At 38.9% G+C, this 10,863-nt stretch overlaps 1 protein-coding gene across 1 annotated transcript; it reads left to right on the forward strand.

Moving 5' to 3' along the window:
* The first annotated feature begins 5,626 nt into the window (after window positions 1-5,626).
* On the forward strand, window positions 5,627-10,146 carry LOC145606972 (uncharacterized). Its single transcript, XM_081662779.1, has 6 exons — window positions 5,627-5,832; window positions 5,967-6,165; window positions 6,313-7,254; window positions 8,111-8,801; window positions 8,985-9,066; window positions 9,120-10,146. The coding sequence occupies exons 1-6, from the start codon at window positions 5,627-5,629 to the stop codon at window positions 10,144-10,146; spliced, it is 3,147 nt and encodes a 1,048-aa protein (XP_081518905.1).
* The last annotated feature ends 717 nt before the right edge of the window (window positions 10,147-10,863 follow it).

Below are 10,863 nucleotides of genomic sequence, written 5' to 3' on the forward strand. Positions count from 1 at the left end.
TGGTGACCTTCAACGCTTTCCTCATTGCCGGGTCTTGATCAGTGAGAATACCAATGGGCTTTTTCTCCCCCATACACCGCAGCCAGTTTGAGAAAACCCACTCAAAAGTTTCTGATGTCTCACGGGATACCAGTGCACATCCAAATAAAATTGTTTGCCCATGGTGATTGACCCCAACAAAGTTACAGAATGGTAACTTGTATTCGTTCGTAAGGTATGTGGAATCAAACACCACTACGTCGCCAAATTCCTCGTAGGCAACCCGACTCCTTGCATCTACCCAAAGTACATCTTGTAGACGCCCAAAATCATCAACACGATACGTGTGGAAAAAATTAGAATTATCATCTAACATTCGCTTAAAGTAGGGAAACATGGCCTTTGTATCACCCTCCTCAAACTGCTCCTTTCTTTTTTTGGCGACTTCTTCGTGAAGATCTTGCTGTGTGAATTGCATGTTGTCCCTACCATTTCTTTGTCGAGCCATACAGTTAAAAATCTGAGCTACTGGAACACCAGCTCTCCGATCATTCAACAGTTGTTGCACCAAATGGGGATTATCATTCAGGAACTTTTTCCTAAACTTTGTAATGTTTTTGGACTTGCTTGGAGTAGGGTTGTGACCAGCATGTTCAAGATGCACCCTCTTAATTACCCAGTCACCGTCCTTATTCACGGTGGCATTCAATTGTACAGCACAATCAACTTTTTTGCTCTTCCTTTTTATCAACACTTCTTCACAAATTTGAGAATCACTCACAAATGTAGACCCGGTTTTCTTCCTCTTCCTTCCTGGCAAACCGTAGCATTCACAAGTCCATGTCACGTTCCTCTTATCCTTTGCATTCGCTCCTTTCCCTATTGTTGCTCCACACGACCGGACCACCCCAAAACCTTCCTGCTTACCATAATTCCTAAAATACTCATCAATTTTTTGCCAACTGTCAAACACCATTCCAACAGTGGGAGGGGGAAGTGAAACCTCCACATTCGCAAACTCTTCAACCTCCACACTAATGGCCACACTACACTTTCCTTTAGTAGGAGTTTTATAGGACTCTTCCCCAACATTCACCTAGATTCATTAAAATAATTAAAACATATATTGAAGTAAATATAATAAATACTGCAATAATTTATTATATATCAGCAATAATTAAACCAACTACTACATTCCCAAAAAAGATTGATTCTTAACAAATATTTAATAGAATATTCTATCAATAAATAACAAATCCACCATAAACAAACAATCGAAAACAACCAACTGCAACAATCGAAGACACCACAAATCAGAATTCCATGCTTAAAAAACATCGGTAAAATCAATCCCAAATGTGCATAAAATCAACCCTTAATTTCAAACCCTAACTCGACAGATTAACAAGGCAAAATAGATATACTAACGACCGAAATAATAACATAACAATCGAAAAAGTTACCTCCTTCAGCAATTCCTCAATTGCGGCAGCACGAGCTTCGTCTTCAATTGCAGCAGCACGAGCTTCGTCTTCAATTGCAGCAGGACGAGCTTCGTCTTCAATTGCAGCAGCACGAGCTACGTCATCGGCAGCACAGTCTTGCTCCTCTAAATTTCCGTCATCACCGACTCCCTCTACTGGAATACCTTCGACTTCCGACGCAACGAAATCGTTCTCCCCTGCTGCCCATTGTCCTGTAACGCATTCAACCTCTATACAATTTTGTAAAAATGGATCATCCAATATTAACATCTTCCTTGCCATTTGGACTCATAAAGAATTTCAATCTCAAATTTTGAAGGACTTGAGGGGGGGAAAGTATGGAGAGTCAAACAGGGAACGAAGAACAAAACCTAAGTGTGAGAAAAAAATCGTAAAGAGAGTCAAAAAGTGTTTTTCGTATAATACGTATAAAAATACAATACGCTTTTAGCAAATACCTGCAATTCTCCTTTTTTTTCCACTTCTCTTCTGAACCCGTAATGCTTTTTTGGGCCCCTCCCGTTACTAACCCACCCCGTTTCCAATGTTATGCATTTCTAAATGCATAACTTTCCTCCATTTCTACTTCCTCATGGCGTTAGATCCTACGGGGCAATTGGTAAACTAACGTGGAAGCTTAGTCATTGTAGACTGCCAGTTCATCACAAGGAAGTTACCATTACATCCTCATAGTAAATGGTTGAAATACCGTAAATGCCCCTAGATTAGCAAAATTTGTTAATCATGAAGATCAACAGGGATTTTCCCCAGTTTGCATAGATATGTAATTCTAATTACATATCCTACACCTACAGGTTATTTCTAAAATTATATAGCTTCATGACAACATTTTAAAACAAAATTAATTGTCCAAATGCATAAGGCAAAATCTCTCATTCATAAGCAAAGTTACCAGTAACAACGTTAAACTAATGACTTACTTACATCGTTAATAATGGTTAGCCCACCTTATACAATCCAGTTATATAATGTAAATATAACACATTAAATTTCACTTTTTTTTTGTTCTAAAACCATAGTATAAAGTATATCTTTAGGGAAAATGAAACAAGGAAGGGGAAGGAAAGCATGGTGAGTAGGATAGAGCAATACAGAGAGGATGAATACAAAGAGGAAGACAGGGAAAGGAAGAGGGAGGGAGAGAAATATAGAGAAAGAAATATAATATGAGATATATAGGGGCCAGGAGAGAGATGAAATCTAATCAGGAAATAAAAGAAAAGGGAGGATCATGAAAAATATAGATAGCAGAGAGAGAGAGAGAGAGAGAGAGAGAGAGGTTATGTCGGGAAAGGAAAAGGAAAATGGTTGAGAAAGAGGGGGCAGAAACAAACTGAGAGAAAAAGAAGGGCTATGAAGGAGGAAAAGAGATAGAAAGGTATAGATAAAGAAATAAAAGGGGCTGGAAGAAGATGTAGAAACAAAAAGGGAAGGGTTGGGAAAAAAAATAGGTAAGATAGAGAGAAGGAGAGAGAGAGAGAGAGAGAGAGAAAAAAAAAGGGCCATAAGAGATAAAACAAGGTCGAAAGTAAAGGAAATTAAGCAAAAAAAAAGAGAGAAAGGGGCCAAGTGATGAGATAGATTGATAAAAAAAGGAGACGGAGAGAAAGAAGGGCTAGGAGAGAGAAGGAAAGCGAGAAAGGGAGGTTGGAAGAAAAATGGAGATAGCGAGATAGAGGGATCGGAGGAGGGGGAAATAGAGAAAGAAGGGCTAGGGAAAAAGGAGCAATTGCAATCTATAATAATTTTCAAAGTATTTTAGAGGATTGAATAGGTACAAGAAGGAACAGGAAAGAAAGAAAGAAAGAAAGAAAGAAAGAAAGAAAGTGAGAGAAAGTGTTTGGGCCAATAAAGGAAGGATAAAGTGAGAAGGCAGCAAATGGACCTATAGTTTTCAAATTCAATTCATTAAAAACAAGCGAGAGCAAGAGGACAAAGCCAGGGGTAAAGATAAAGGGAAAGAGAGAAAATAAGTTAGAGGGAGGGGGGAGCTGAAAGAGGAATGTTTTAGGTAAATGATGAAGGAATAGGTGAGAAGCACTTCAAAAGACCATTCTTAGTGTTTAATAGTGGTAGACAGTTAGAGGCTAATATTTAGGCGACAAATGGAGAGAATTTAGCTAGCAATGTAAGATGAAGCAATAAAAATTGTGAGGGGCTTCTAACTTATTAGGAAAGAGAAAGAGATAGATGAAGAACTCTTTAAAGGACAATCTTTATTAGTATGTAATAAAGGGTTAGGGATAATGGTACTTTTAGCATTTATATATTTTGGTTTCATTAAACAGGAATAATAATACAATTTGTACCATTGTTACATAACACATTGCTAAAATAAATCAACACTTTATTTACTGCAAGTTTAATTACGGAAAAATTGAGGGGGCACCCTCATTGCGGGTGCACCCACAAGGCCACAACTAGTTAGTAGTCAAATATAACATAGAAATTTAATTGCAAAAAAAAAAAAGAAAAAAAAAAGAAAAAAAAACCAGAAACATAAAAAAAAATTTTAAAAAAATGAAAACAATACAAGTAGTCGAGTACAGAGTACAAAATATGAATAAACAAATACGTGATACTGTTCAATTGTTCTTTAAATGGAATTGATTCCTTGAAAAAAGTGCAAACACAATTGTACTTTTGTGAGTTGTCAGAGCTTTTTTTTTTTTTTTGGAATTGGATAGTTATCGACTATTGTAAATTGTACTCGTAGTTTTTATTGCATACTAAAGATTGTCCTTTAAAGAGTATTGTAAAATAGATGAAGAATTCTTTAAAGGACAATCTTTAGAACATCAATCAGTATTTTTTTTAATGGACCTTTACTTGTTAAGTATAATTTTTTATCCCAAAATTATTAGGGGCTAAGCCCCGTTCAGTTTCTCTTATGGTCCGCTCGGCCGCCCCTAAATAAAACGTCTCTAAAAGTGCATAGAAATGATTACTACTCATGGTGAGCCGTTTGAAGTTTGAAACACCTCATAATGCCATATTCCATTATCACCTACCATCTCAAATTCCTTTTTTTTTATGAGATATTGTTGTAACTAGAAATTGTATAATATTGATTAGAGTTCCACATTTTTGTCAATTGAGACTCAAACTTGAGTATTTAAACTTAACAATTTTCTTTATGGGTATGCAAAATTTCGATATCAATTAATTGGTACTCCCTCCGTCCCCAAATGATAGTCTCTTATGGGCAAAAATCACGGGAATTAAGAAACTTAAATAAAAGTAGTAAAATTACATTGGAAATATAATTTTACATTGGGTATGTAAAATAGTAGAGAGAGAAAGTAATAAAAGTACATTTAAAAACAAAATTTACATTGAAAAGTTAAATTTGCACAAATATTGTTACAATTGGAGAGAATTTTGATAAAAAATTGATATTAATGGTACTTGAAAAAAGCAAATGAGACTATCAATTTGGGACTAAAAATAGGCCATAAGGAACTATCATTTGGGGACGGAGGGAGTATCATTTACAAAAAATTTTCTCTCTCCTAAAAGAACTTCAATGAGTCTCACTAGAGATGGTCTAAGTAATCATTACAACAATTCTCTAGTTTCAAGATTGTTAGATTATGTAAATAATCTAGTTTGTAATTAGTTTTGTATATTACTAATGTACCCTTAGCCCTAACCTAGTTTATGCTTGTATTATATATTGACTTATGATCAATGAGAAAGGCACGGCAAATATTCTCATATTCTCTCATGGTATCAGAGCCATCGTGACACAAAGGTCACGGGTTCGAATCTCATCCACCCCCCACTTTCAAGTGGAATATTAAGCGCATGGTATGAGGAGGGCCCATGTTGCATCCACACTTCTAGCCCAACAGGCTCTCGTGTGAGGGGGCGTGATAGAGTATAAAACATATTCCTGGGCCTCAACCATCAGCTTAAGCTTTTGGTTGAGTTGGTCCATTAACATGGTATATTGACTTAGCCCTAACCTAGATTATGCTTGTATTATATATTGACTTACGATCAATGAGAAAGGCACGGCAAATATTCTCATATTCTCTCTCATGGTATCACGAGCTTAGGTTTTTCGATCCGAAACCCTAACTCTCTTCCTCTCTTCTTCTTCTCCTTTCTTCTTCTTCTTCTCTACGTTCTCTTCTCCAATGGCTTATCAGAAACCTCATCCTGCGACCCTCGTCCCAAATATCAAGGCCTGCATCCCTATCACTCTTGATTATGATGGCAAACAATTCAATGTTTGGTCGACTTTGTTTCAACTCCATTGCCGCACGAACCTAGTTATAGACCACATCATTCCCGTTGTTGATGATAAGGGCAAGGCTCCTGAAATTTCTGACATGGCTCAATGGCAGCGACTCGATGACATCGTTCGTCAATGGATCTACAATACAATTTCCACTGACCTTCTTAATACTATTATCGACCCCGATGACAAGGCTATCGACGCTTGGAATCGATTGAAATTTTTTTTCTCAATAATAGGTCTGCCAGGGCGTTGCAATTGGATGCTGAATTCACAAATACCAAGCTCGAGCATTTTGCTGGTGTGAAGGCTTATTGCACCCATCTCAAAACTCTTGCTGATAATTTGAAGAATGTCGGAGATCAAGTTTCTGAAAACCGTATGGCGTTACAGCTTTTGAAGGGTTTATCGAAGGATTACAAACCTTTTCGCACTTCTGTTCGTCATCTCACTCCTTTGCCCTCTTTTGATGCTTTGCGTTCCATGTTGGAATTGGAAGAACAAAGCAATGCTGCTGACCTTTAATCCGAGTCCTTTGAGGAGGCGCATATAGCTCACTCCTCTGTTTCGGCTTCTCAAAATCAGGCTGCAATCTCCCACAATTCTGGTGGTTCTCGTGGGAACAATGCAAAAAATGGTGGACGGAAATCTAATAAAGGCAAGGGTGGTGGTGGCAAGGGCAAAGGCGGTGGTGGTTCTGCTGGCCGTAACAACCAGCCACAACAACCACAACAGCAGCGAGTTGCATCACAGCAACAACAGCAGCAGGGGGGGTGGATGTTCCCTCCCCCGTGGGCTTACTGGCAGCAGGGGCCTTGGGCTACCCCTCCCTGTCCGTACCCAGCTCAGGGTCCTGGGCCAGCACAGTGGGCAGCTACCAAGCCGAGTCAGCCACAATACCAGCAGCCCGGTCTTCTTGGGCCTAGACCTCCTCAAGCCTACTTCATGACCAGTCCATCTTCTGGTTCGGAATATGTGCCAACTAACATTGAGCAGGCAATGCATACTATGTCTCTTGCCGACCCGAACTACTACATGGACACCGGAGCTACATCTCATATGACGAACTCTCAAGGTAATTTATCGTCATATTTCAATTTGAGCAAAAATGATCATAATTCTATTATTGTTGGTGATGGTAGCAAAATTCCAATTCATGGTTATGGTCACGATTCCTTACATCACAACACTCTTAAACTCAAAAATGTCCTCCATGTTCCCAAACTTGTCAAAAATCTCATCTCTGTTAGAAAATTCACTATTGATAACAATGTGTCTATTGAGTTTGATCCTTTTGGGTTTTCTATGAAGGACATGCAGACGGGGAGCAAAATAGTGAGATGTAATAGCAGTGGCGATCTTTATCCTTTCTTCACCGATCGTCAACTCTTTTCAACCTCTATTCCGTCAGCTTTTGCAGTTATCTCTCCTAGTGTGTGGCATTCCCGCTTAGGTCATCCTGGAAATGTCATTTTGAGTTCTTTGCGTAGTAGCAATCTTATAAATTGTAATAAGGCTAAGAAACATGTTTGTCATTCTTTCCCATTGGGGAAATTAATAAAATTGCCTTTTTATGATTCCGAGTCTCATACTACTATGCCGTTTGATATTGTTCATAGTGATTTATGGACGTCTCCAGTCCTTAGTTCCCTTGGTCATAAATATTATGTTCTCTTTCTTGATGATTACACAAATTTCTTATGGACTTTTCCCATCTCTTCTAAGTCTCAAGTCTATACTTTGTTTAATCGTGTTAGAACATATATTAAAACTCAATTTGAGAGAGAAATAAAAGCGTTTCAATGTGACAATGGTCGAGAATTTGACAATGATGCTTTCACGAAGTTTTGTCATCAAAATGGCATAACTTTCCGTCTTTCTTGTCCATATACCTCTCCTCAAAATGGTAAGGCCGAGAGAAAAATAAAAACTATAAACAATATCATTCGAACTCTTCTATGTCATGCATCTTTGCCTCCTTCTTTTTGGCACTATGCCTTGGCCATGGCTACTTACCTTCACAATATCTTGCCTACAAAGCTTCTTGGTTACAAATCCCCGACTCAAATTCTTTATCAAAAGAATCCTGATTATTCTCACCTTCGACTTTTTGGTTGTCTATGTTATCCCCTTCTTCCCTCCTCAAAAATACATAAACTCCAAGCTCGGTCCGTCCCTTGTGTTTTTCTTGGTTATCCTTCGAATCATAGAGGATATAGGTGTTATGATATGTCGAGTCGAAAAATTTTTGTAGCAAGACATGTGTGGTTCGATGAGTCTTCCTTTCCCTTCTCTAAAATTCACTCACCCATGGCTCACACTTATGATTTTTTGGATGAGGTCGAATCCATTTTTCATAGCCCATTGTTGCGGCATCATTTAGCCACTCCCCAGCAGCAGCATGCTCCTCCCACACCCACGCACCAGCCAGCAGCAGCTGGGATGGGCAGTGGCGAGGAGGCAGCAGCAGCAGCGAACTCCGCAGCCTGCTTGTGGCTCGAGCTTGCAGCCCGCAAGCATGCTGCGGAGTGTGCTGCCCCCTCCATCACAGCAGCCCTCCCAGACTCCTCTCACTTCCTCTTCTAACCCATCCACCCTCTCTCCGGGCACCACCCCGTATGTTGGGCAGAATAGGCCCCCTGTGGACCGTGGGTCTGTTCAATCAGCCACGGCCCACTCGGGTCCTACCCACATACATTTCCGTGGTGCTCCTCCTCCTCTCATTCACTCTTCTTCTTCCTCTTCCGTTCCTACACCATCCCCTATGCCTTCTCATTCCATGGCTACTCGTAGCAAGCATGGAATTGTCAAACCCAATCCCAAATACCGAGATCAAACACATCATAATACTACCTCCATATCACCCATTCCGAAAAACCCAATTACCGCTCTTCGTGACCATAATTGGAAAATTGCTATGCAGGAAGAATATGATGCTCTTATTGATAATGGTACTTGGAAATTGGTTCCGCGACCACCGAATGTGAACATAATTCGGTCTTTGTGGATTTTCCGGCATAAGACTAAGTCTGATGGGTCTTTTGAGAGACATAAGGCTCGTCTTGTTGGTGATGGTAAAACTTAAAGGGAAGGAATTGATTGTGATGAGACCTTTAGCCCGGTTGTTAAACCGGCTACTATTCGGGTGGTTCTTAGCATTGCTTTGGCTAAGTCTTGGCAAATTCATCAGTTGGACGTGAAAAATGCTTTCTTACATGGTCATTTGAATGAAACGGTGTACATGTATCAACCTTTAGGATTTAAAGATCCTGATAAACCTGGTCATGTTTGTTTATTAGAGAAATCACTATATGGTCTGAAACAGGCACCCCGTGCATGGTATAGTACAAACGTTTTGCAGATTTTGTGGCTACTATTGGTTTTGCTAATAGCAAATCTGATACCTCTTTGTTCATCTATCGCCATGGTAATGATATTGCTTATCTACTTCTATATGTTGATGATATTGTGCTAACTGCTTCATCGGACTCTCTCCGACGACATATCATTTCTCGACTCACTGAATTTGCTATGAAGGATTTGGGCCCTCTGAGTTATTTTTTGGGTATTGCTGTTACTAGAGGTAGAAATGGTTTATTTTTATCTCAAAAGAAGTATGCACAGGAAATTTTGGAAAAAGCAGGTATGGCGAATTGCAAGCCTTCGGCCACTCCTGTTGACACCAAAGGCAAATTGAGCACTCAGGAGGGTGCTTTGTATGACGATCCTACTTCTTATCGACGCCTTTGTGGTGCTTTGCAGTACTTGACATTCACTCGCCCAGATATCTCTTATGCAGTTCAGCAGGTTTGCTTATTTATGCACTCACCCCGTGTTGAGCACATGGATGCGTTGAAACGCATTCTTCGGTATATTCGAGGTACGACAGATTTTGGTCTGCAGTTGCATAAATCTCCTGTTTCTTCTCTAGTGTCATACACCGATGCAGATTGGGGTGGGTGTCCGGATACTCGTCGTTCTACATCAGGGTATTGTGTATACCTTGGTGATAATCTGATTTCTTGGTCTTCGAAACGTGAACCCACTTTGTCTAAATCCAGTTGTGAAGCAGAGTACAGAGGGGTTGCCAATGTAGTTTCAGAATCCTGCTGGATTCGCAATTTGTTGCTCGAGCTTTTTCTTCCTATTCCGAAGGCAACATTGGTTTATTGTGACAATGTTAGTGCGATTTATCTCTCTAGTAATCCGGTTCAACATCAGCGCACTAAACACATTGAGATGGACATACACTTTGTGCGTGAGAAAGTTCAAAAAGGTGAAGTTCGTGTCCTACATGTACCGTCCCGTTACCAGATTGCAGATATCTTCACAAAGGGTCTGCCCAAGGTTTTATTTGATGATTTTCGGGACAGTCTAAGCGTTCATTGTCCTCCCGCTTTGACTGCGGGGGAGTGTTAGATTATGTAAATAATCTAGTTTGTAATTAGTTTTGTATATTACTAATGTACCCTTAGCCCTAACCTAGTTTATGCTTGTATTATATATTGACTTATGATCAATGAGAAAGACACGGCAAATATTCTCATATTCTCTCAAAGATATTACATGATTATTTAGAAGATGGTCTAAGTAACCATTACAACAATTCTCTAGTTTCAAGATATTACATAATTATTTATAAGATGTTACAAATATAAGTTGTACTCCCTCCATCTCATAATATAGTTCCTGTTTTTCTATTTTGGAGAATCAAAATGTTGTTCTTATTTTATTTTTTTTGATAATATGTAAAGACCATTATACACTCACTTTTTTTTAACTTTATTCATTGTATTTTTTAAATTACCCTTAAATTTTGTACCTGTAATGTATTTTTTTTCCACTTTCCTGTATAACTTTTTTTTTTTTTTTTATAATTAAACTTTTCATTTGTTAATATATTTTATCCATTCTCTCATCCTATTTCTTAAATACCGTGAAAAAACACAAACAAGAACTACTTTATTAGACGGATGGAGTATAAACTAAGGCAAACAGGGCAGCTAGTGCTGATTTAACGAAGCACTTTTGTCATTTTGTGTGGCCTGCGCTGCTCTCTTTTGAAGGCTTTATATCCGTTATTGATATTACTGCATTGAAAAAGGCAAACGAAATAAATCAAAGCCACTAACAATA

Source organism: Chenopodium album, chromosome 23, assembly GCF_948465745.1.
Source record: "Chenopodium album chromosome 23, dcCheAlbu1.1, whole genome shotgun sequence".
Taxonomy (NCBI): domain Eukaryota; kingdom Viridiplantae; phylum Streptophyta; class Magnoliopsida; order Caryophyllales; family Amaranthaceae; genus Chenopodium; species Chenopodium album.